Below are 27,050 nucleotides of genomic sequence, written 5' to 3' on the forward strand. Positions count from 1 at the left end.
TTAACCTTTATTTTCCATTTTTATCATTATTTTAGTCCAAATTATATTATTTTTAGATTTCCTGTAATTTTTTTCAGTTATAGATCTCATAGCCTCTGCTATTCTCCATACTTTGTAAAGGTTTTATGTGGATCTTTGTCCTTACAACATAAATAAATGGATAATTGTAACACCTAAGTTCTGTCTTTGGGAATTTTGCAGAACAAAATTTTCCTCACATGGATAGTTACCAAGAAAATACTTTTCATGATCATACTTGTTCATAATTAATTTTATCATTAGTTTGACTTGTCATAGAGAAGTTCATTTTAAGTTATAAAAGTATATGTAATTTTTTTCATTGAAAACAATATTATCAGAAATTGAGTTGTGATTTTTTCTGAAAAAAAATTTATATCCCTATACATGTATGCACATGCCCTCAAATGTGTATGTATGTGTGAGATAAGAAAGAAGAAAGCCTTTTCTTATCGCTTTCCTTTGACAGAGCCGCCTAGCAACATAACTACTCAATGGGAAAACTGTTGATGTTAATGGAATGAGCTTAATTTTCTAGCACGCTGTGTGTCATAACCCATGTATTGGATTTTGTGACTAGACTACAAAATTTGACAGCATGTGGCGTTGCTGTGTCCATATGTAGATGAGAAAGTCTCCAGTAGTTCCTCCTGAAGGAGGATCTGGGCCTGTGTTACACGGATACACAGGCACTCTTCTGTCTTCCGAGGGACTCATGTTAGTTACCTGAATTTTTTTACGCAACAATGTTGAACATTATAGAAATAACATTTTGAGTAATAAGTCAGTTTTTTAGTATTCCAAAGTTTAGCATTTATTTTGTGTGAAATTCTTAACAATACCTAGTTGCACTGAAAATTTTAAATTATGTCAGAGTTTTAAAATGTGTTCAAACAGAAGACAACCCTTTATTCCATGTAAGTAAATTGGGTCGTTTGACAATTTAGTTTCAGATTTGAGTACTTAGTGATATCATGACAACCTATAAAAGTTGACTTATTGTCCAAAGTATATAAAGTACTTACAGGGGAGAACTTTTGAATAGTAAAGAGAAGACATGGGAATTACTCTTTCTGTTTTCTGACAGATTCTCCATATGCTTGGCTTATCTAGCATATGCTTACTAGAAATACTGACATATTAGGATGTGCCATTTTGTTGTTGTTGCTGTTTGGTCACTGTCATACCTAACCCTTTTGCAGCCCCATGGACTGTAGGCCACCAGGATCCTCTGTCTGTGGTATTTCCCAGGCAAGAATGCTGGAGTAGGTTGCCATCTCCTTCTCCAGGGGGTCTTCCTCATCCAAGAATCAAACCCGCGTCTCCTGCATTGGCAGGTGGATTCTTTACCACCAAGCCACCGGGGAAGCTAGAATATGCCATAGTTAGAAATATTTTAATGCCATTGAATGGAGTTTAAGAAAGGCCCAGGTGCAATCAGATGTCCTTTATTCATGTATTCATGTATTCATGTCAAATTATTGAGTGTCTGTTCTGATACAGGCACTGCATAAGAAAATGTTTATTAAGCTCACATTTTAGTGAAAAATGAGGGAAAGGAAAATACACAGTTATAATTTGATAAATGTTCTGATAGAGGTTTATGCAATGTTCCATGCAAATACAATTAAAGGGGAAATAAATTCTGGGTGTAGTTCAGCTTAGCGGTGGCTTTAGAATAGAAATGTTATAAGAAATGTCTGGTTCTTTTTCCTTTATCTTAAAATATTTTTAACTTTTTATAGAAGTGTGGTTGACATATTATATTATTTTTATATATATAATATAATGACTTGACATTTATATACATTATAAATTGATCACCATAATAACTCTAGTAACTGTCACTATACAAAGTTATTCCAGTTATTGTTGACTGTATTCCCTGTGCTATATATTACATCCTCATGACTTATTTCTTTTATAACTGGAATCTTGTTCCTCTTAATCCTCTTCACCTATTTTGTTCAGCCCCCAACCCCTCTCCCCTCTGGCTGTGTATCTATGAATCTGTTGCTGTTTTGTTTGTCTATTTGTGGGTTTTTGTTTTTAAGATTCCACATATAAATGAAATCATTTGGTATTTTTTTTCCTCTGAGGAAATGTCTGGTTCTTAAAAGACAAAGAGTTAGGAGAATGGGAAAAGCAAAAATAAGCATGCGCCATATGCACATGGAGATTAATGAGGAGAGGTTAGCTTCGCATGGTGGTGAACAGCTCCGGCAGTTCAGGCTAGCCTTAACAAGCGTTTGAGGTAGAACGAGGCCTGTGTGAACAGAGAGAACAAATGTGAGACATGTCAGTACCATGCTGCTGCTAAGTCGCTTCCGTCGTGTCCGACTCTGTGCGGCCCCATAGACGGCAGCCCACCAGGCTCCCCCATCCCTGGGATTCTCCAGGCAAGAACACTGGAGTGGGTTGCCATTTCCTTCTCCAATGCATGAAAGTGAAAAGTGAAAGTGAAGTCGCTCAGTCGTGTCCGACTCCTAGTGACCCCATGGACTGCAGCCTACCAGGCTCCCATGTCCATGGGCTTCTCCAGACAAGAGTACTGGAGTGGGGTGCCATTGCCTTCTCCATCAGTACCATGACTTATCATTATAATCACTTCATCTTGAATGCATGTTCAACTTGCTTGCCCTTCTCCTGCTTTCTAGTAGTAATTACCTGGCAAAACCTTAATCCTGGTTAAGTACGGCTGTCCACCGATGCTGTGGCTACAGTGTGCGTTTGAAAGTGGCTGGAGGAAAACATGCAACCATGATAACTAGTTTTATTTAAATTCATGAACAAGAACCTCAAGAAAGTCCTTACTTTTCTTTGGCATTTCTATTTCATTTCCCTAGTCCAATTTTCATCCATTCTCCTAGAAGACTTCTCATACCTCCCCTCTCTTCAAATCTCCACCTCTTCTGTCTCAGCTAATGACTTTGAATCCTGTTTCTGAAAAAAATAAAAGCTCTGAGAACAACCCCCCAAAGACACACACACACATACTTCCACCACCACCTGTATTCCTCATACCTGCATCTGCACCAATATACTCAGCTCCCTTTCTCTTATTATGGATACATTATCCATGCTTTATTTATAACAAAACCAATCCTTGCATTTGGACACTGAAACTCGTTTCCCCTTGGTACTCAAAAGCAATGAAACTGTTAGTTTTTCCATCGTCAGTTTTCCTGTCTCTATCGGATCACTCCTCTCACTATACAAATGTGCTATTATTTCTCTCATCTGAGAAAAAAAGCAAAATAAAGTGAAACGAAAATCTTCCCTGATTCTTCATTGCATCCAGCTAATGCGCCATTCCCCTATTCCCTGAGTTGGTGAAAGTTCTTTTTTTAAAATCTGTAGATATTGTTTCTAAGTCTTATCCTCCTGTTCTCTCTTGAACCTTCCTTAATGAGTCTTTTTCTCTTCCAACCTATCCCACTAAACTTATTTCATGTTGCTGAATCCAGTGATCATTTCCCATTTCTCACCTTACTTTATCTGTTTGGTCACCCAATCACACCCTCTCTTGGATTCTCTCTCTTCATTGGCTTCTAGGATATCATGCTCTCAGGTTTCCTTCTATCTTACTAGCTGGCACTCTCATTCACCTTTGCTGGTTTCTCTTTATTCTCCTGTCTTACCCTGGAGTACCCCAAGATAAGCCATTGAACCTCTTTTTTCCCCCTTTTCTTGCCATTGGTGATCTCATTTATTCTCATGACTTGAAATACCATACATTTATTCTCATGACTTTAAATACTATACACTGACAACTCCCAAATTTATGTTTGTCTTGTCTTTTTGGTCTTTTTGGACCTCTCCCTTCAACTCCAGGCTTGTGTACCTAGTCCCAGGGAGCTGTTATTTGGCCCAAACTCTTATTATTACCCCAGATCCATTTCCTGACCACTTTTAAGTTCCTGATTAAAATACACATCAAACTTTTACTAATATATACATGTGAGCATGCGTTATCCCTCTTGTCTGCATTATTTTCTTCTGTAGCACTTACCACCAAATAACATACAATATATTTTACTTTTTCCCCTCTATCTCCCTTCACAAAAGCATAAACACCATAAGGACAGGGATTTGGGATTTTTTTTTTTTCATTCATTTCATTCTCAGTCTTTAGAACCATGCCTGCCACATAGTAGATGTTCAAGTAAATACTTGTAGGAGGGAAGGGAGGGAGGGAGGGAAGGAAGGGGAAGGAAGAAGGAAGGGAGGGAGAGAGGAAAGAAGAAAGAAACTGTCAAAGGTAGAGTCAGGAGGATTTTGGTGACTGGCTAAATATGCATGTTGAGCGAGAAAGAAGAATCAAGAATGACTGAGTCTGCAGGCTTTGGATAGTTCTAAGTATTGGGCTTCCAAGATGGCACTAGTGGTAAAGAACTCTCCTGCCAGTGCAGGAGACTCAAGAGATGTGGGTTTGATCCCTGTGTCAGGAAGATGCCCTGGAGGAGGGCATGGCAGTCCACTCCAGTATTCTTGCCCAGAGAATCCCATGGACAGAGGAGCCTGATAGGCTATGATCCATAGGGTCGCAAAGAGTTGGACACAACTAAAGTGACTTAGCATGCATGGAAGTTAAGATCAGAAACACAGGAAGAATGAATAACATTAGAAATCAAGGGAACAGGTCAGAGAAGGATTTTTAAAGTGTATTTTTCTCTGTTAAAATGTGACAAGAGGATGAGAGTCCTTAGCCAAGCATGAAACTAAACCAGAAGTCTTTGTTTATTTTTCTCCCAGTATTCTCTGATTGGAAGTGAGATTATCAGCACTATCTTGATCATTTACTTAGAGAGTGCTTATTAGGTGCCAAGAACTGCTCTAGATGCTTTATGTACCTTATAGCCAGTTCTTAAAACAGGTAGCCTTATTTCTGTTTTATAGATGAAGAAGCAGAGTCTCAGAGCTCAAACTATACCTTATAGCTACCAGGACCCAGGCTAGGTCTATTCCATTTCAAAGCCTTATAAGCCTAATTGCTCTTTGGTTTATGAAAATTTAAATTAGGGCAGAGGGTTTCAAAAAGTGATTCTTGAAATTTTATCATTTGAAAATTCTCCAGATTAGTTTGGATAAAAATACAAGACACACCACAAATTTTAAAATTGTGCAATAATTGTTAAGTTAAACTGATTTTTCCAACAGATGTACATCATTTCTTATATGCTTTTTATTACATTAATAACTTATTTCTCAGAAACATTAGTTATAAATGTCTTTTCAAAAACTCAAGAAAGCTTTAGTCCATGTAGATCTTTTGCAGCTGTATGTAGAACTGTTAGGTGTAATTCTGCTATAAATCTGTAGTTCATACTTACACATGCAGCTTATGCTTACACTCCCAACTTTTCTAAATAAAATAAATCATTACATATGTAATCTCATCCACATAAAGTTCAATTTTACTTAATTAGTGAGTAATCAAAGTTGAATTTTTTAATTTGATTGAAAGTGTCATCTTCATACAGTCACAACATTTCTAGCAAATTTACAGTTGAACTGTAACTTCATTACAGATACAAAACTGGATCTCAGAAGTTAAAACAGCTCAGGTTAAGATAGGAGTTGGCAGCTCGCTGCTTGCATGCTGGAGTTGCATGTCAGTACAGAATGTGTTAACATCCCATCTCTGGCTTATCAGAGTCACGCTACAGTCACTGATGTTCTCTCAAGATCAGTTTCAGATATCTTGTCTTCTCTAAGGCAATAGGGATTTGAGGGGTATATATTTAAGCACAGAACTTCTCCTAACGTTACTATGTTCCCACCAGTTTCAAAGAGAAAGTTAATACAAACATTTCTTTAGGAACTGTCTTCCCTCTAGGCAATGATAGAAGGATATTTGTAAGTATACTTCCTTTTGCATTATTTATTTGTATTTATTTATTTTATTTGTATTAGTTTATTAGCAGTTATTTATTGTTACATTAATTGTATAATTTTATTAGTTATATTAGTTGTATTAGCTGATTGGTGCTGCTATAGCAAATTAACATAAATTTAGTGGCTTAAAACAAAACAAATATATTCTCCTACAGTTCTGTCTGAAGATTGGAAGTTTTTTGAAATGAGCTTTAGTGGGCTAAAATCAAGCTGTTATCAGGGCTGTCTGTGTTTCTTCCAGAGGCTCTGGAAAAGAGTACATTTCCTTGAATAAGAAAAATAAAGTTATAGATACCAGAAAGGATACAAAATAATTATCAAATATAGGAATTAACTGAAAACCACTAGAATTATAATTCAGTTAAATACCTGTTAACCAAATAAAATATTGAAATCATTTATTCTTTTAAATATGACAAATAATCATTTGGTATATATAATGTAAAGTAAAGAGCCAGGCAACATAAGTCCTCTATTCCTAAAGAGGGTCTGGGCCGCATGACCTAGTGGCCACTGCAGACTGCCAGCATCTTAGTCCCCATCATTGTCATAATCTTCTGCAGGGCTTCCCTGCCTCTGCCCTTGCCTCCCCCGACCCCCCACCGCACCCCCCACCCCCCATGGCCAGTTCTCTTCATAGTTACTAGAGGAATCCTTATAAAGTAAGTTAGATCATTTCATTATTCTGCTGAAAACTTTGCAGTGGAGCTGCACTTCACTCCCAATAAAAGCCAAGATCCTGACAATGCCTGGCATAATTTGGCCTCTTGTCCTCTCTCTCATATCTCTTTCCACTCATCTGCTCCAGCCACACTTGGTTTTCTCCAGCACATCAGGCACACTTCTGCCTTAGCACCGCTGCCATTATTGGCTTTTCTGCCTGGCATGCTCTTCCCCCTGATATCTAAATATTAATGTCCTCAAGTTCTTTCAGGTCTTCGATCAGATGTTACCTTCTCAATGAAGTTCACCCTGATTGTTCTCTGTAAAATGGCAATTGCCCTTCCTTATCAACCCTGGGATTTCTTTGGAAGGAATGATGCTAAAGCTGAAACTCCAGTACTTTGGCCACCTCATGCGAAGAGTTGACTCATTGGAAAAGACCCTGATGCTGGGAGGGATTGGGGGCAGGAGGAGAAGGGGACAACCAAGGATGTGATGGCTGGATGGCATCACTGACTCAATGAATGCGAGTCTGAGTGAACTCTGGGAGTTGGTGATGGACAGGGAGGCCTGGCGTGCTGCGATTCATGGGGTCTCAAAGAGTCGGACATGACTGAGCGACTGAACTGAACTGAACTGATCCCCCCTTTACTTTGTTCCTGTAGCACTCACCAACCAATATGTTATATAATGTAATTATTTACAACGTTTGCTATTTATCTCCCCACCCCCCCGTCAACCCCCGCCCCAATCAGGCTCCTTAAGGGAGCTTTTTGTTTATTCTGTCTGTTTCCTTTGTCGTATCCCAAGCACCAGAGCACAGAGGGGTGAAACTGATTAAGAGTTGCAGCAGGTTGAATAAGTGTTGGTCAACCTTCGATCTGTAGGAGTCAGGTAGGAGTGACTAGAGAACTAGAGAGGCATCTTTCAAAAAGATAATGGCTGAGAATTTTCCAGAAATGAGCATAAACAAAATTTCACAGTGAATAAACATGGTGGTCTTAAGCCATAGAAATAAAAACAAACCTAAAATTAAATATACTGGGGGGAAAACTATAGAATATGGAATAAAATTTAAAGTAGTAGTAGTAGTAATGACTGCAGCTAACATTGTAATAATACTTACTCACCATGTGTTAGGCACTGCTTTAAGCGCTCTATGTATATTAATCAAGTCCTACAGTAGACTTTGAAGTAGATATTAATGTTGTATATGTATGACATGGAGGAAACTGAGACTAAGAAGTCCAGTAACTTCCCTGCTATCACACATCTAGTAAGTGGTGGGGCTATATTTTGGACTCCAGCTATTTAGTTTCACCATAAATTTCAGATGAGCTAATGCTTTTACTACCAAATGATTTTATCAAATTGCTAAACAAAATTTCCTGATTTTGTCAGGAGGCACTGGATTATACTGTTGGTTGTTTGGTTAGTCACAGAGTCATGACCAGCTCTTTGTGACCCCATGGACTGTAACTCACCAGGCTCCTCTGTCCATGGGATTTCCCGGGCAAGAATACTGGAGTGAGTTGCCATTGCCTTCTCCAGGCGATCTTCCCACCCAGGGGTCGAAGCCAAGTCTCCTGCACTGGCAGCAGATTCTTTACCACTGAGCCATCCGGGGCACTGTGGCAACATGTAAATCCAAAAATCTCAGCAACTTAAGGCAACAGAGGCTTATTTCTTGCTCGTGGTCATATTAACCCCAGATAGGGTGGGGATGTAGTTCTGTCATCCTCACTCTAGGACCCAGGTTAACGGCATAACCACTGTCTGGGACACTGATGGTTTCTGTGCAGAGGGAAAGAGGGACCCTGGTTAACTACTCTGGTTCTTAGAGCTTCCATTTGGAAACTTTCAAATGATGCATACCTATTTCATTGAGTAAAGAGCAAATCTCGTGGCCACACCTAACACCAAAGTGGACAAAAAATATAAGCTGACATATGTTCTCAAAGGGAAAGAACCAGAAATATTTGATGATAAACACCATTTACTTCATAGTTCAGGGGAATATGTATAGTAGACTATTATAAATGAGGGAAGGGACTTTCCAAGCATGAAAGTATTGGTAGATTTGAGCATATAAAAATTTAAAATAACTGTGTCAAAGATAATTAACAAATCATTGAGCATAGCCATTTATAACATATAATTTGACCATAGGTTAGTGTCCTTAATATGTAAAAATTTAAACAAATCAATAATTTAAAAAACATCAATTTAAAAATGGATGAAGATGATGAACTGGAAAATAATGAAAGAAATGCAAATGGAAAAGTGGTCAACCTCATTAGTAACAGTGCCATTTTTTTTAACCTATAAGGTGATAATAAACCATTTTGATGAGAGTAAGAGAAAATGTGTACTATCATATTGCTGTCCATGTTAAAAACAAAAGCAAAATCTTTCTGAAAGGCAGCTTTGCTATGTGTGTGAAGAGCTTTAGATTTAAAATGCCCATCACTTTGACCAGACAGCTAGTTCAGTTTTAGAAATTTAAATAAAGGTGTACATAAATATTTAGCTATAAAGAAGTCCACTGCAGCATTGTTTATAGCTGGGGAAAAGTAGAATAATTAAATGTTCAACAATAAAAGGTTATATATTATTCATCTGCACAGTGGAATATTCTGCAATGTTAAAAATGTGAGTAGAAAATACTTATAATATTGAAATAGAGTGTAGGATAGTATGCATTATCCTATTTTGTTTGAAAATGTGTATGTGTATGTATAAGAACAATCTGAAAGGATACACCTTAAAATATTAACATTGGTGGGGTTGTAGGTGTTTTTTCTTTCTTTGATTATTTGTATTTCTAACTTTCTGATTTTTGTCATAAACATGTATTGCTCGTGTAGTCTTTTAAAATAAGAATAAATTAGTGGCAGTGGTCAGTATACATTTGCCTTTGGGCCTGACTGATGCCCAGTCTCCATATCCATCCTGTTTCTAAAGCTGGGCCCCTTCTTTGTGCCTTGAAACCATGGTTCCTCTCTCCATTCGCTCCTGCTGCTAGTCCAACCCTACTTTGTGGCATCTGCTTTTTCTGTTATTCCCAAATTCTTTTCTCAGTGACGTTTTTTGAATCCCACATCTTTCAATACCAGGACCCAGATTTCCTATCACTAATCCTCTTCCTGGACGTCCCTGGTGGCTCAGACGGTAAAGCGTCTGTCTACAATGCGGGGGACCTGGATTCGAGCCCTGGGTTGGGAAGATCCCCTGGAGAAGGAAATGGCAGTCCACTCCAGTGTTGTTGCCTGGAAGATCCCATGGACAGAGGAGGCTGGTACGCTACTGTCTGTGGGGTCGCAAAGAGTCGGACACGACTGAGCAACTTCACTTCACTTCACTTCAATCCTCTTCCTGGGGATTGGTCCCCTGTGCCAGAATTCCAAGCTGAAATCCGCAGTTCAGATCCTCTTACTGGACATCTTTGATTTTGACTGTCTGTCCTACCTGTTTTCACCGCCAGGTAGAGTGGTCAGGACAGCCAGCTTCTAACATATGTTGGGCCGCCACTTGTTCTACTGCTGCTAGTCTCTTCTAGATACTTGAGTTGCCTTCCCCCCACCTCTGACATGCCCACTGCCAGCAGCCGCATCCCAGCAATGAGCCTGGTTCCAGTTTCCTGCACTTTCCAAACTGCTGTATGCCACTAGAGTTACCAGGGGTTCCCCCTCTACATTCTTTATCTTATTAAACTTCTCTCAGTTGTTCTTTTTTCGAGGTAGAAAATACACTAATCAACTGGGTAATACAGAATCAACTGGTATGTAGCAGCTAGCATTTTCTCCTGTTGTTCAAGGTTTAGGTGACTTAACAGTGAGAAAGAAACCTTTGGATGAACTTGGCGCATCACACTTGGTTATCTTAACACTCACCATAGGTGTACCAGTAGAGGGCACTCTTCCCATTGGCAGGTACTGTACTGAACTCGAGGAAGTCTGTCTGCCTCAGTACCTCATAAGCACACATAGCAATGAATTACCTGTTATAAAACAGTGCTTAATTGTTTTTTTTTCCAATGTTGTACCCAGGTATTACTTTGTTTTTCCAGAGATACATCTGTGTTGAGTCATTTTGCATACAACAGTGCTTCACCACCGAAATCATACATAAGAGGTAAACTTTTCTTAATTAAAGGAAGTATTCTTTAGCACTTACATAATCATACCAGGACTGTTCATTTTATAGCATATATTGTGTTTTCAAAATTTTTATTGTAAATTATTTAAAAAGATATCTCTCAAGTTATTGTAACCATCCTTTTACTCCCAAGCAACTTATCACAAATCACAGGAAAGTGGATCCCCAAAACAGCGTTTAAAGTTACCTTCTTTATTTTTCCTGTTTGCATTATCCTCTGTTGCAGTTTTTGGCATATATGTTGACTTTTATTCCCCCTTCCCGCTAAGACTTTATCATTTGAATTTGCTTTTTCTGCTTTTTTTTGCCCTCTTTATTCCTTCTCTCAGTGTTACCCCACACTTAAAAGTTTGATATAATTTATATGCAATTAGCATTCTGATTTCTAGTTAGTGCTTTCTTTATCTCTGTCCCTAGCTGAACAAGATAATGCTCGTTCAGTATGCTGCTGTCGTCACCTGACAGCTGAGCCAATGGTCAGCCGAAAGACTTTCCCCTGATTTCTCATTTTTATTAAGTAGTGAACTCCCAGCACTGAAAGCTTATGAACCTATTGTGTGTGGTTTTTCTGCTGTTCCCATAAAGAAGGAAGCTGTTTGCCTGTATCTCCTAAGTCTGACTGTCTGCCTGATTACCACAACCCCTGCCCTAAGACAGGCCCACATTCCCAGGGCTGGGATCAGGCTCCCCCTGAACCTGGGGGCTCTCTCAGTTACATTGCTTCTGCACGGAATTGGTAGAAACATTTGATTTGCTTGTTTGCTTCTTTAACATCATCTGCTGAAAAACTGATTGTAGAACTTAATTATCTAATGGACTCACCTCTAAATTCAGCCAGGATTTTAAGGCCCTGTCTTAACCTACCTAACTTTGGCTCCCTGTTTATTCCACATTACCGCATATTCATTCTAAATCTCTATATATTCCCTACACATGGAAGGACTCCTTTTCCTTCACCCCCAAAATTATAGGTTCTTGAAGAACAGTCTATATCTCACAGTATCAGAAAAACTGAGATTATTTCCTTCTATGTAGGGAAAAACCCAGTTCTTTCCTACTGTGTTTCCCAGTAGTGTGTTTACTACTCACACAAAACACTTCACTTCTGACACTTTTGTTTACATGTATGTGGGAGTTTTGCCCCACAATAACAAGCAAGTCTTGGCATCACCTGGGTATCCTATGGTTTAACCTAATTCTAATACTGTCTACCTAGAGATGGTGTCAGATCCCATAGGTTGTTGCCTGTGCTTCTGACCAACTGGCTATAGGCTGGAGGTTCCAACCGACCCCACTTTGGGTTTGATTAATTTTCTAGGGTGGCCTACAGAGCTCAGGGAAACATGTACTTGTATTTATCAGCTTGTGAAAGGATATGATAAAGAATACAAATGAACAACCAGATGAAGAGATACATAGAGCTAGCTCTGGGAGGGTCATGAGCACAGGAGTTTCTGTCCCTGTGGAATTGGGGTGTGTTATCGTCCCAGTGTTGACCTGTTTGCCCACCTGAAAGCTCTTCGAACCCCCTACTGTTGAGGTTTGAGTCTTCCTCACATTTTTTGAAAGTCACTTAGTCGTGTCTGACTCTTTGCGACCCAATGGACTGTAGCCTGCCAGGCTCCTCTGTCCATGAAATTTTCCAGGCAAGAATACTGGAGTGGGTATCCATTCCCTTCTTCAGGAGATCTTCCCAACCCAGGGATCAAACCCAGGTCTCCCACATTGCAGGTGGATTCTTTTTTTTTTTTTTTTTTTGCAGGTGGATTCTTTACCATCTGAGCTACCAGGGAAGCCCACACAGGCATAATCAATTATTAAATACCATTGCCAGTCCTTGTAGAGTATGGGGGGTCAGGCTGAAAATTCCAAGCTTCTAACCATGGCTTGGTCTTTCTGGTGACAAGCCCCATTCAGGAGCCCACTCAGGTCACTCCAATAGAACAAAAGATACTCTTAATGCTAGTTTCATTTAGGAACTGACAAGGGTTTCAGAAGCCTTGTATCAGGGACAGCATCAAAGACAAATACTAGCATAAGAGATGCTCCTAGTGCTCTTATCAAACCTAGGAAATATCAAGGATTTCAGCAGCTCTGTGCCAGCAACCAGGGGCAGAGACCAATTATACATTCTCTATTATCTCTTACTCACCAAGTTCACTAATCTCTCATCAATTTCCCTCTCCTCTAAACCTCTAAAGCACTTAAAGCCTGTGCCAGAAAATTCAGCAAACATATCTTAATGTTCCCAGTTTTAGTCTGGAGTATATGCCCTGTGATTTGAGGACCATGTTTCACATCTACGCTGTTTGCCTCTTGGCACCTAGCCCAGTATTGAGTACTCAGCAGGTATTCTCTATCATCCCTCCCTCCAGAAACCTATCAACCTACCATCTATTCATCATTTCATTTTCTTCTTACTCACAAGATCAGTCCTTGTCTCCACCTTAACCTAAACTGCTCGTCCAGTTCTCCATTTTTTCTCTGCCACCATTCCCAACAAGAAATACAAAAATTGTTTCAATTAAAATCTTGCCTTAAAGTCAAATGCAAAAATACATATGTCTTTTCAGTAGACGCAACAGTGTTGGAAAAACTGTCGAGATAAACATTACCTACTTTTTCACACTTCAGTGGAAGGTGGGAAAAACCTTAGACCTTTAAATGTTTTGAAGAAAAAAATGTTTTAACTCCTTTAAACATTTAATTATAGTGAATATACTTTAATTTTCTGAGACAGTCTTGATTTCAAATATTTATTCTGTGACCCAGACAGTAAAGAATCTGCCTGCAGTGCAGGAGACCCAGATTTGATCCCTGGGTCAGGAAGATCCCCTAGAGAGGGGAATAGCAACCCACTCCAGTATTCTTGCCTAGAGAATCCCATGCACAGAGGAACCTGGCGGGCTATGGTCCATAGAGTCACAAAGAGTTGGACATGACTAAGCAACTTTTACACTTTAGACCATATTAATCGTTTAAGGACTCAGAAAATATGACCACTGTCCAGTGATAGATATTTAATTTAAACTCTTCTGCCCATTCCATAAAAGTGATAAACTAATGAGGTATTACAAAGCTTAGACTTACTTTAATGCAAAAATAGAATTACTTATAATTAATACAACAATTCTGTGCTTACAAATAGATGCTGCTCTTAAGTGCTTAAGAAGCTTGAAAACATTTGTTTTTTAAATTATTTGCATCACTTACCTTGTACTTAAGTTTTCATTATTAACCTTCATTGATAAAAGGATTTGCTGATACCAAAAGATTGTCTGGCATATTTTCAAATTAATTTCTCATCATGAAATGAAAGGAGATTGTACTATAGTAGTTTTTAAAATTCCATTAATTATTAGTATATTCACAAAATTAGTTAATTTTTAAAGTTTTTCTATTTTATTTAACAATACTGGAACTGTATGTGTTTTTTCTCTTACAGGAAAACTAGGACTAGAAGAATATGCTGTCTTTTATCCACCAAATGGTAAGAGTAATGTTCTTGCTTCCTCTAGTGGGAAATAGGAAAATTACAACTTTTTATAATAGGAATGTGACCTTATTATTCTCTATCTTTAAATGAACAATAATTTGTCATCTAAAATAAACTTTCTGTAAAATAACTATTCTAATGAATTTTTCCGTATTTGTGGTAGGTTTGTACTGAACTGTGCACGTCCTTTCTGATTTCCGTTGAGACCAGTAGTAGTATTTGTGAGCAAGCTAAGACTCAGGTGTCTAAGTGCAGGGCATTTAGCTTTCCTCTGAAGGACACTAACTCATCTGTCCAGTACCTTCCTGGGGCTTTATTGGAGCAGGGCCCTAATGAGTGGATTGCCATGTGTTGCACTTTGTTGTTCTCATGGTTTGACAAGTGTGGTGGTGGCGGTGGTGGTCGTGTGTGGCTCTTGAGATCCTGTGGACTGTAGCCTGCCAGGCTCCTCTGTCTGTGGGATTCTCCAGGTGAGAATACTGGAGTGGGTTGCCATTTCCTTCTCCAGAGGATCTTCCCCACCCAGGAATCAAACCCAGGTTTCCTGCATTGCAGGCAGATTCTTTACCGACGGAGCTAGGAGGGAAGCCTCTTGACAAGTGTAGTATTTATGAAATAAAAAATATTTCAAGAAATGTAACTCCAAAAATGTGTATTTTGATTAAAGTGATCAAATGTATAATGACTCCTTTTGAAATTCTTAGTTTTAAAGATATGCTCCTTGGAAAAGCACTATATAGCAGTCCTTATTATGATAATATAAAGTGGCATCCTGAAGAAGTTCTTGTACTCTAGCAGAGTTAAGAACATGGGCTTTGTAATCCTGTAGACCTGGGTTCAGATCCCAGTTCTTTCAGCTCACCCTATGACCTTGGGTAGGTTATGCATTTCGCCAGGGTAACAGATTAAAGGAGATACGCTGTGTGAAACAGCACAGTGCTGGATGTGAGGTTTGTGCTCAACAAATGCGAGTTACAAGCTGTGCTTAGCTTCCTTATGGACCAACCGACATGAAACTCACAGACAGTGCCGAGAAAGCACAAGGCTGTCTCCTTGTACCTCTCAGTGTGCGGTCCCACTTCTGTCCCCGGCCATCCTCCTCTGCCCCTCCTTGAGCACTGGAGTTCCAGTGGCCCACCTCACCCTCGTTCTGCTGCTCTTTTTTTCCCCTGTGCAGCTCTTCTTTTCACACATTTTCCTAGGACTTCTTATCTGCTCTCTTGCTTCTGTTTGTTAATTGCTCTTGTATTTGTCATTTCAGTTCTGACTTCTACATTATTTAACTCAAACTTAACATGTCTTAAGCTGAAGTAAATTAATTTTCATATTTATAAAAGAAAAACAAAATTAAATTAAAAAAAACAGAACAACAACAACAAAAACCCTAATACTGAACTATTTCTCTCTCAGTTAAGTGTGCTTGCCAGTCATTCAAGGCCTAACATCTGGTAGTCATCATGATTCTTTTCAGTCTTGGATCCCCTTCCTCCAACAAATCATGAGGATATTCCAATTTTATCTTCAGAACCCATTTGGGACCCTCGTGGCATCATCATAACTACTGCCTTGCCCTCATTCGGCCTTTAGACACCAGTAGATGCAGACTCGGAGAAGGCAGTGGCACCCTCTCCAGCACTCTTGCCTGGAAAATGCCATGGATGGAGGAGCCTGGTGAGCTACAGACCGTGGGGTCGCTAAGAGTTGGACACGGCTAAGCGACTTCACTTTCACTTTTCACTTTCCTGTATTGGAGAAGGAAATGGCAACCCACTCCAGTGTTCTTGCCTTGAGAATCCCAGGGACGGGGGAGCCTGGTGGGCTGCCGTCTATGAGGTCACACAGAGTCGGACACGACTGAAGCGACTTAGCAGCAGCAGCAGCAGATGCAGAGTACATCATGAGAAACGCTGGGCTGGAGGAAGCACAAGCTGGAGTCAAGAGTGCTGAGAGAAATATCAAGAACCTCAGATATGCAGATGACAGTACCCTTATGGCAGGAAGTGAAGAAGAACTAAAGAGCCTCTTGATGAAAGTGAAAGAGGAGAGTGAAAAAGTTGGCTTAAAGCTCAACATTCAGAAAACTAAGATCATGGCATCTGGTCCCATCACTTCATGGGAAATAGATGGGGAAACAGTGGAAACAGTGGCTGACTTTATTTTTCTGGGCTCCCAAATCACTGCAGATGGTGACTGCAGCCATGAAATTAAAAGACGCTTATTCCTTGGAAGGAAAGTTATGACCAACCTAGACAGCATATTAAAAAGCAGAGACATTACTTTGTCAACAAAGGTCTGTCTAGTCAAGGCTGTGGTTTTTCCAGTGGTCATGTATGGATGTGAGAGTTGGACTATAAAGAAAAGCTGAGCACCGAAGAATTGAGGCTTTTGAACTGTGGTGTTGGAGAAGACTGTTGAGAGTCCCTTGGACTACAAGGAGATCCAACCAATCCATCCTAAAGGAGATCAGTCCTGGGTGTTCATTGGAAGGACTGATGTTGAATCTGAAACTCCAATACTTTGGCCCCCTGATGCGAAGAGCTGAGTCATTGGAAAAGACCCTGATGCTGGGAAAGATTGAGGGCAGGAGGAGAAGGGAATGACAGAGGATGAGATGGTTGGATGGCGTTACTGACTAAATGGACTTGGGTTTGGGTAAACTCCAGGAGTTGGTGATGGACAGGGAGGCCTAGTGTGCTGCGGTTCATGGGGTCGCAAAGAGTCGGACATGACTGAGTGACTGAACTGAACTGAACTGAGACACCTAACTGGTTTCCCTTCCTCCAGGCTTTTCTAGCCTTGTTCTGTTTTTTGCAGTGCTGTCTGAGTTATATATCTAAAAGGAAAATCTGAAATTTGTCATTTTTCTCCTAAAGTTTTCCTAATGGCTCCACATTTCTTTATAAGCAATATCCAAGCCTCTCAGCAAGCATAAGAAGGTCCCTCTTGACTCTGGCCCCTTCTCAGTCTGACTCCTAGCTTCATTTCTCACAATTTCCTATTTTACTTTTTAAAAAATCACAAAATGTCAAATTAGTAATTCTTTACACGGGCATACTCTCACAGAAGCAGTATGCTGCTTCCTGCCTCATTATCTCGCCTGGTCCTGTGATTGCAAAAGCCCACTCAGCCTTTCTTCACCTGGCTGCCCTCCAGGTTCAGCTCAGGCATGATCATCTTCAGGAACCTTTCCCTGGATCCCCAGGTGAGGTTAAGGGCCCTTCTAGACTCTCATAGTACCCACTGTGAAAACCTTCGCTATCTCACATTATATTTTCTAGGCATTGGTTGTTTATGCTTTATAACCCCCTCTGCATTGCAGGCCTTGTGAGGTTCAGGACTGTAGCATTCATTTTTGTTCCTCCAGGATCTCATTGTAGTAGGACTTTAATGAGTATTTAAAAAGCCAAATTAGAGACTTTTTAATTTTAACATGTATGTGTAACCTTTGTTACATCTGTCTGCCCAGAAACTTAATTTTATACTATATAGGGACTGAAAAATAAAAAATAATTATCTCTGAAGGGCCAAATGAGATGTCCATGGAATCAAATTCCTTTCCTCTATTCATAGAAGAGCTTTTCCAACTTAGTTTAGCATATATTGGCTTTTATTTGACACACATGCCTAACAAACTTGGTTTGCAGGTTTTTATGCCCCTGTTTAAAAAAAAAAAAAAAAGAAGAGTGAAAAGAAGCTGATACAGATTCAGTTCAGTTCAGTTCAGTTGCTCAGTCGTGTCTGACCCTTTGTGACCCCATGAATCGCAGCACGCCAGGCCTCCCTGTCCATCACCAACTCCCGGAGTTCACTCAGACTCGCGTCCATTGAGTCAGTGATGCCATCCAGCCATCTCATCCTCTGTCGTCACCTTCTCCTCCTGCCCCTAATCCCTCCCAGCATCAGAGTCTTTTCCAATGAGTCAACTCTTCGCATGCGGTGGCCAAAGTACTGGAGTTTCAGCTTTAGCATCATTCCTTCCAAAGAAATCCCAGGGCTGATCTCCTTCAGAATGGACTGGTTGGATCTCCTTGCAGTCCAAGGGACTCTCAAGAGTCTTCTCCAACACCACAGTTCAAAAGCATCAATTCTTCAGCGCTCAGCCTTCTTCACAGTCCAACTCTCACATCCATACATGACCACAGGAAAAACCATAGCCTTGACTAGACGGGCCTTAGTCGGCAAAGTAATGTCTCTGCTTTTGAACATACTATCTAGGTTGGTCATAACTTTTCATAACAAAAGAGTAAGCATCTTTTAATTTCATGGCTGCAGTCACCATCTGCAGTGATTTTGGAGCCCCCAAAAATAAAGTATGACACTGTTTCCACTGTTTCCTCATCTATTTCCCATGAAGTGATGGGACCGGATGCCATGATCTTCGTTTTCTGAATGTTGAGCTTGAAGCCAACTTTTTCACTCTCCACTTTCACTTTCATCAAGAGGCTTTTTAGTTCCTCTTCACTTTCTGCCATAAGGGTGGTGTCATCTGCATATCTGAGGTTATTGATATTTCTCCCGGGAATCTTGATTCCAGCTTGTGTTTCTCCCAGTCCAGCGTTTCTCATGATGTATTCTGCATATAAGTTAAATAAGCAGGGTGACAATATACAGCCTTGACATACTCCTTTTCCTATTTGAAACCAGTCTGTTGTTCCATGTCCAGCTCTAACTGTTGCTTCCTGACCTGCATATAGGTTTCTCAAGAGGCAGGTCAGGTGGTCTGGTATTCCCATCTCTTTCAGAATTTTCCACAGTTTGTTGTGATCCACACATTCAAAGGCTTTGGCATAGTCAATAAAGCAGAAATAGATGTTTTTCTGGAACTCTCTTCCTTTTCCCATGATCCAGCAGATGTTGGCAATTTTATGTCTGTTTCCTCTGCCTTTTCTAAAACCAGCTTGAACTGGTTTTAGAAGTTCACTGGTTCTGGAAGTTCACAGTTCACGTACTGCTGAAGCCTGGCTTGGAGAATTTTGAGCATTACTTTACTAGCGTGTGAGATGAGTGCAATTGTGCGATAGTTTGAGCATTCTTTGGCATTGCCTTTCTTTGGGATTGGAATGAAAACTGACCTTTTCCAGTCCTGAGGCCACTGCTGAGTTTTCCAAATTTGCTGGCATATTGAGTGCTGCACTTTCACAGCATCATCTTTCAGGATTTGAAATAGCTCAATAAGAATTCCATCACCTCCACTGGCTTTGTTCGTAGTGATGCTTTCTAAGGCCCACTTGACTTCACATTCCAGGATGTCTGGCTCTAGATGAGTGATCAGACCATTGTGATTATCTGGGTCGTGAAGATCTTTTTTGTACAGTTCTTAGATTGGAGAATGACTAACAACAGTAGAAATGAAAATCAGAGACCTCACAAAGGAAAATAGAAAAGCTATAAAACAGCATATTAAAGCATACCCGCAAACCAGTCTGGGACCATTTTATGTAAAAGCCAATAGCCCTCTTTTCTTTAAAAAAGTATCATTAGGTTGTAACACATTATGTAGTAATTTGAGACTTTTATAATGAGCTTAAGGCACCAAGAAAAAAAAAAATATTGTTGTAGCAACAATAGTAACAGTAGTCATCAGTATCAGCTAACATTTTCCATGCAGAACTGTGTAAGTAGGGAGTGCACTAAGTACATTACATGTATTAAGTCATTTAATCTGTATAAGAACCTTCTCAGGCAACTACTAGTACTGTCCCTACTTACAGATAGAGGAGCTGAGGCACAGAGCGTTAACTTGCCCAACTGGTGAGTGGCAGAGCCAGGCTTTGAATGCAAGCTCTTTGACTTCAGAAGCAATATTCCTTTTGTTTTGGCTGTTTTGTTTTGTTTTGGCTGGGTCTTCATTGCTGTGCAGGCTTTTTTTTTTTTTCCTAGCTGCCGCAAGTGGGGACTACTCTCAAGTTGCAGTGTGTAGGCTTCTCATTGCAATGGCTTCTCGTGTTGCAGAGCACAGACTCCAGGTGCTTCAGTAGCTAGAGCACATGGGCGCAGTAACTGGCGCACGGGCTTCGTTGCTCTGCTGCATGGGGGAATCTTCCCAGCCCAGGGACTGAACCCTGTTCTCCTGCATTGGCAGGCAGATTCTTTACCACTGAGCCACCAGGGAAGTGCCAGAAGCAATATTCTTAATCACCATGTCCCACTACCTCAGAAAAATGTTGCTGAATTCATTGAGTATCTTTTAGAAAATTAAGGGGTTTATATATTGAAAAGGTGTGTGTGTTAGTCACTCAGTTGTGTCCTACTCTTTGCAACCCCGTGGACTGTAGCCAGTCAGGCTCCTCTGTCCATGGAATTCTCCAGGCAAGAATACTGAAGTGGATTGCCATTCCCTTCTCCAGAGGATGTTTGAGACCCAGAGATCAAACCCAGGACTCCTGCGTGCAGGCAGATTCTTTATCTTTACCATCGGAGCCGCCAGGGAAGCCCCATTGAAAAGGGGGTTGTTGTTCAGTCACTCAGTCGTGTCCGACTCTTTGAGACCCCATGGACTGCAGTACGCCAGGCTTCCCTGTCCTTCTCCATCCCCCAGAGCTTGCTCAAACTTATGCCCATTGAGTCGGTGACGCCATCTGACCATCTCCTCCTCTGTCATCCCCATCTCCTCCTGCCTTCAGTCTTTCCCAGGATCAGGGTCTTTCCCAGTGTCAGGGTCAGCATCAGGGATTGAACCTGCTCTCCTGCATTGCAGGCCAACTCTTTTACCGTCTGAGCCACCAGGGAACTGAGATTGAAAAGGTAAGTGTATGTAATAGGTTCTAGAAACAGTCTCATCCAGAAAAAAAATAGCTTAATGCTTAATGAAGTAAACCCATAGCTGTTCATAAACTTAATACTTAAGGATCACTTCTTTTCTCAGGTTATTTTAGAACCTTACAGAATCAGAGAGGACTCTTCTCTGAGGACTGAGTCTGAAATTTCAGATGAAAAGAGACAGGGAGCAGTTAGTCACTGTCCATTTACTCTTAAGGCAATACTAAGCAACATTTTTATATTACCTGCCCTATTTTTCAACCTCTGCCAAAGATAGGATTACTTTGAACTCTCAAGGATACCTGTGCCACCACCACCACCAAAAGTGGCCTGGCCTTCATGGTCACGGGGCCTCACTTAGAGAGCTTTGCCTGCAGCTCACAGACACACCCTCCAAGCACCTGGCAGGTGCTTAAAAGGGGGCAGAGCTTTGCTCACTCGCTTCCCCTCCTGTGGTCTCCTTTCCTAGGATGGAAATAAATAACAGGCCCCTGTGGCACTGGACATTACAGTGGGAAGACTTTCTCTGCTGCTGCTGCTGCTGCTAAGTCACTTCAGTCGTGTCCGACTCTATGTAACCCCAGAGATGGCAGCCCACCAGAGTCCCTCGTCCCTGGGATTTTCCAGGCAAGAGTACTGGAGTGGGTTGCCATTTCCTTCTCCAATGCATGAAAGTGAAAAGTGAAAGTGAAGTCTCTCAGTCGTGTCCGACTGTTAGCGACCCCATGGACTGCAGCCCACCAGGCTCCTCCATCCATGGGATTTTCCAGGCAAGAGTACTGGAGTGGGGTGCCATTGCCTTCTCCCTAGTAGGTTCATTAGACAACTAGTGAGCAAAAGTTTCTGAGCTGGAGAAGACTCATCATGGGAAAATTTTAAGCTTTTCTTGTTTTTATTTTTAATTCAACTTGTGTAACTTGTCCCTATTCATTTAATGAATACTTATTTGGCCCTGTTCTGGCTCCCTCTTCCAGGTGGGTGAGCCACAGTAAAGGGCAGAGAGAAAGCACCTGCTACCAAGGACTTCACATTCTAGTGAGGGAGACATCCTATAAACAAGTACACAAGTGTTGCTGTTGTTGCTGTTCTGTCGCTCAGTTGTGTCCAACTCTTTGTGACCCCATGGACTGCAGCATGCCAGGCGTCCATCCTTCACCATCTCTCAGAGTTTGCTCAAACTCATGTCCATTGAGTTGGTGATGCCATCCAGCCATCTTGTCCTCTGTCATCTCCTTCTCCTGTCTTCTGTCTTTTCCAGTGAGTCGGCTCTTTGCATCAGGTGGCCAAAGTATTACAGCTTCAGCTTCAGCATCAGTCCCTCCAGTGAATACTCAGGGTTTCCTTTAGGATTGACTGGTTGGATCTCCTTGCAGTCCAAGGGACTCTCAAGAGTCTTCTCCAACACCACAGTCCAAAAGCATCAATTCTTCAGTGTTCAGCCTTCTTTTTATGGTCCAACTCACATCCATACATCACTACTGGAAAAACCATAGCCTTGACTAGACGGACCTTTGTTGGCAAAGTATTGTCTCTGATTTTTAATATGCTGTCTAGGTTGGTCATCGCTTTTCTTGCAAGGAGCAAGTGTCTTTTAATTTCATGGCTACAGTCACCATCTGCAGTGATTTTGGGGCCTAAGAAAATAAAGTCTGTCACTGTTTCCACTGTTACCCCATCTATTTGCCATGAAATGAGGGACCAGATGCCATGATCTTAGTTTTTTGAATGTTGAGTTTTAAGCCAGGTTTTTCACTCTCCTCTTTAACCTTCATCAAGAGGCTCTTTAGTTCCTCTTCACTTTCTGCCATAACGGAACAAGTAGCTAACGTAAATAACTGAAAATAATTTCAGAGTGATGACGTGAACAATTATAGGGAACAGAAATTGATAGGAGGTAGGGAGGTGGGGAGGGCACAGCTGTTATAGAGGAGGGAGTCGGGAGAAATGCCTCTGGGGAGGTAGAATGTGAACAGAGCCCAGAATATGCAGAGGAGCCATGCGCAGAAGGAGGAGAGCACACCCCACAGGGACGCAAAGCATTGTTAAAGGCCTGACAGGAGCATACTCAATGATCTAAAGAACAACAGATGGTCACTGTGACTAATGACAGTGAGCAAAACAGAAATTTGGTACAAGATGAGGTAGGAGAGGTAAATGGGCCAGGGGTCAGGTCAGGTAGGGAGACAGTCAATCTAAAGTTTTATCTAGTAAGTCCAACATCTGGGCTTCTTTAGGGGCAGTTTCTATTAATTTATTGTTTTCCTGTGAATGGATTATATTTCCTTATTTATTTGCATGCATAATAATATTGTTGTTGTTGATAACCGGGTGTCTTGACTATTACGTGGTAACTCTGAAAATCAGATTTTCTCCCCTCCCAGAACTTGTTGCTGTTGTGGGCTGTTGTGTATGCCTTTTCTGAACTGCTTTTGTAAAGGTTATCTTTTTTTGTATTGAGTGCCCGTGAAGCCTCTGTTCTGTTAGCTTAGCGACCGGTTAGAAGTTTGACAGAGATTTCCTTCTCAAACCAAAAAAAATTTTCCCAGTCTTTGCTGATTAGACCATGTAGAGGGTCTGCCAAGGCTTAGGCCTTTACAGCTCTTCCTTGGCTTTCACTTCCTGTTTGCATAGAGCCCAGAAGTCAGGTAGAAACAAAAACCCAGAGTCTTCTCAGGAAAGATTCTTGGAAGAAATAACAAAAACATATCATTTTCAATCTTGTCAGGTTGATAAATAGCAATATTCGTTGTTTCCTAAATTAAATAAATTAAAACATCTCATAATCCAAATTAATTTCATGTGTAACCTTGGACATTAACTGAAAAACTGGTTGTTTAAAATATGATTTCTAGATGTATATTAAAATATGGTTATGTTCTGATGTTTTGGGAACTTTTAACTACTGAAGTAAAGTAACAAAATCATATTCTGAAATTCCAGTTCAGAAAGATAGCAGAAATAGTAGAAAACAATTTGACCACTGTCCTAGTGCTTACACTTACTGACCTGTAGGCTACACGTGGAATGAGAATAATCAAAGGAAATGATTATTTCAGCAAATGAATTAAATAAACTACTAGGGAATCCCAAATGAAAGAGTGTAAAAATTTGCTTTCAACTGAAGTGAATCGGATGTTAGTGTTATGGTACAACTATAAATGCTAAATGTTAATAGAGACAATGAGAAAATTAAAGGAAAATATTTAGTAAGTGCAAAGCATGTTAATAATTTGGGGTAATTTCTGAGTCATATTTACTATTTATATCTCATCCAGTTCAAGATTTATTTTTGTTGATGATGTTTACCACTCTGGGCTATGTCAAAGGCCTATTGAATCATTAACTTAAAGTTATTTCTGTTGAATGGAGTAGGCAGTTAATAATTTAGGCTTTCTTCAGTTAGATAAAGGTAGGCTAGGATCTTAAAATAACCATTCATAGCAGACTTGCAGAACTCTGAGGCCAGATTAGAGATGGTGTCCCAAGCATCCTGATGCTGGTTAGAAGTACACTCTTGGATGAAGGCCAGGTGGATGAAACTTGACCGTTGAAACGCTGAAGTGGTGAGAGGCAAAGGAAAGGATTTTGAAAAACTGGCCAAGAATATGACAGGCTTTGAGATCAAAGAAATGTTTTAGGTGGTATGTGCCCTAGAGTGTTAATGAATTCATTGCTTCTTATGCCTCCTACTTTTGTGAGTCAGAATCTGACTTTGTCCTTTTTCAACAGAGCAGTCTATGTACACTTTTCTGGAATCTTAAGCCCAGGTGAATCTTGATTAAGCAGAAGTGAACCTCTATTTAATACTGATGAAAGAAAGATTTTCTTAGGCTTAAGCTGATGCCCAAATGTGGTACTCTCCCTTTATAGTATAAAATACACTATAATTAGTGACCACTGGCTGTGTATTAAATACTATACTGTGATGTGCTTTGAATACATTAACTCACTGGTGCTTTAGTATTATACAGCCCAGTGAAGGTAGTATTATTTAACCTCACTTTTAAAAATGAAAATAGAGACTCAGAGTGTTAGTAACTTTCCTGGAGACACACAAGACCCAAATTCATGTCTGTATGACTTTGTGGGCCATTTGTAATTTCAACACTGAGTTATTGAGAGCCTCTTGTTTTATATTAATTGCTTATTCATAAATGAATCTTATACTTTCATATCATATATAAGCTATATCATATATCATATGATATAATGTAATATGTATATGATATATATTTATCATATGTACACATATATGATATGTTATATGTATACATATGTATTCGTGTGTATGTGATATATATTTAATATCAATATATCTTATACTTTTATATCATATATAAGTATATGATTATAATTGCTTAAATTCCCATCATTAACAGCATATATTGAGCATCTCACTTGTAGAAGATGCTATGCTGGATGCTGAAGATAATACACAGTTATATTGTGGCCCTTGCCCCAAATATAAACCTAGCTGTTTATACAGCAGCTATACATTTCAGAACTTGGGGGAAATGTGGTAAAAGTGTGATTAATCATGAGTCATCTTAAACAGAATTCCTTTTTGCTCTTTGGCAGTTGACTAATTCATTCACTCTAAGATCATGGCATCTGGTCCCATCACTTCATGGGAAATAGATGGGGAAACAGTGGAAACAGTGTCAGACTTTATTTTGGGGGCCTCCAAAATCACTGCAGATGGTGACTTCAGCCATGAAATTAAAAGATGCTTACTCCTTGGAAGAAAAGTTATTACCAACCTAGATAGCGTATTGAAAAGCAGAGACATTACTTTGCCAACAAAGGTCCGTCTAGTCAAGGCTATGGTTTTTCCAGGGGTCGTGTATGGATGTGAGAGTTGGACTGTGAAGAAAGCTGAGTGCCGAAGAATTGATGCTTTTAAACTGTGGTGTTCGAGAAGACTCTTGAAAGTCCCTTGGACTGCAAGGAGATCCAACCAGTCCATTCTGAAGGAGATCAGCCCTGGGATTTCTTTGGAAGGAATGATGCTAAAGCTGAAACTCTAGTACTTTGGCCACCTCATGTGAAGAGTTGACTCATTGGAAAAGACTCTGATGCTGGGAGGGATTGGGGACAGGAGGAGAAGGGGACAACAGAGGATGAGATGGCTGGATGGCATCACTGACTCGATGGATGTGAGTCTGAGTGAACTCCGGGAGCTGGTGATGGACAGGGAGGCCTGGCGTGCTGCGATTCATGGGGTCGCAAAGAGTCGGACACGACTGAGCGGCTGAACTGAACTGAACACTTAGGACATCTTTAATTATTTTCTGTAGAAGACAAAGATAATGATAGTAACATCTTCATTGTTTTCTACCTTAACTTGCTTGCTCAAATGTTTCTGCAGTACTGAACAAAGGAAGTAAAAAGTGTTTTTTAATGAGAATATAGGGGTTTTATATAATACCAGCTGGCTGTGATATTTAGTTTTTATTTTTATTTATTTTTATTTTTTTATATTTATTTTAATTGGAGGCTAATTACTTTACAGTATTGTGGTGGTTTTTGCCATAGATTGACATGAATCAGCCATGGGTGTACATGTGTTCCCCATCCTGAACCCCCCTCCCACCTCCCTCCTATCCCATCCCTCTGGGTTATCCCAGTGCACCAACCTGGTGCTCACCACCAGTGAGCACCCTGTCTCATGCATTGAACCTGGACTGGCGATCTGTTTCACATATGATAATATACACGTTTCAATGCTATTTTCTCAAATCATCCCGCCCTCGTCTTCTCCCACAGAGTCCAAAAGACTTCTGTACATCTATGTCTCTTTTGCTGTCTTGCATATAGGGTTATCGTTACCATCTTTCTAAATTCCATATATATGCGTTAGTATACTGTATGATATTTAGTTTTTAGAAGGATATAATGCATATTTCTGTTTCTGTAAAGTATCAAAATATGCCTCTATTTATGAACTTATTTTTCTTGCTTAGTTTTTCTTTCATGTGTTAACATGATTAGATGAAGATTAACTTTTAAAATTATTTGTTAAAAGTTTATAGTCAGTAAAGGAAATAAAACAAAGCTG

General features: G+C 40.2%; 1 protein-coding gene across 1 annotated transcript in view; it reads left to right on the plus strand.

Moving 5' to 3' along the window:
* Positions 1-27,050, plus strand: part of TBC1D19 (TBC1 domain family member 19) — a 147,949-nt gene that overhangs the window by 93,361 nt on the left and 27,538 nt on the right. The window contains exons 14-15 of the mRNA XM_005681489.3: positions 10,629-10,713; positions 14,183-14,227. Of these exons, the coding sequence (XP_005681546.1) occupies positions 10,629-10,713; positions 14,183-14,227 (130 nt within the window). The remainder of the gene's footprint in view (positions 1-10,628; positions 10,714-14,182; positions 14,228-27,050) is intronic.

The sequence above is a fragment of the Capra hircus genome, chromosome 6 (genome assembly GCF_001704415.2).
Source record: "Capra hircus breed San Clemente chromosome 6, ASM170441v1, whole genome shotgun sequence".
NCBI classification, from domain to species: Eukaryota; Metazoa; Chordata; class Mammalia; order Artiodactyla; family Bovidae; genus Capra; species Capra hircus.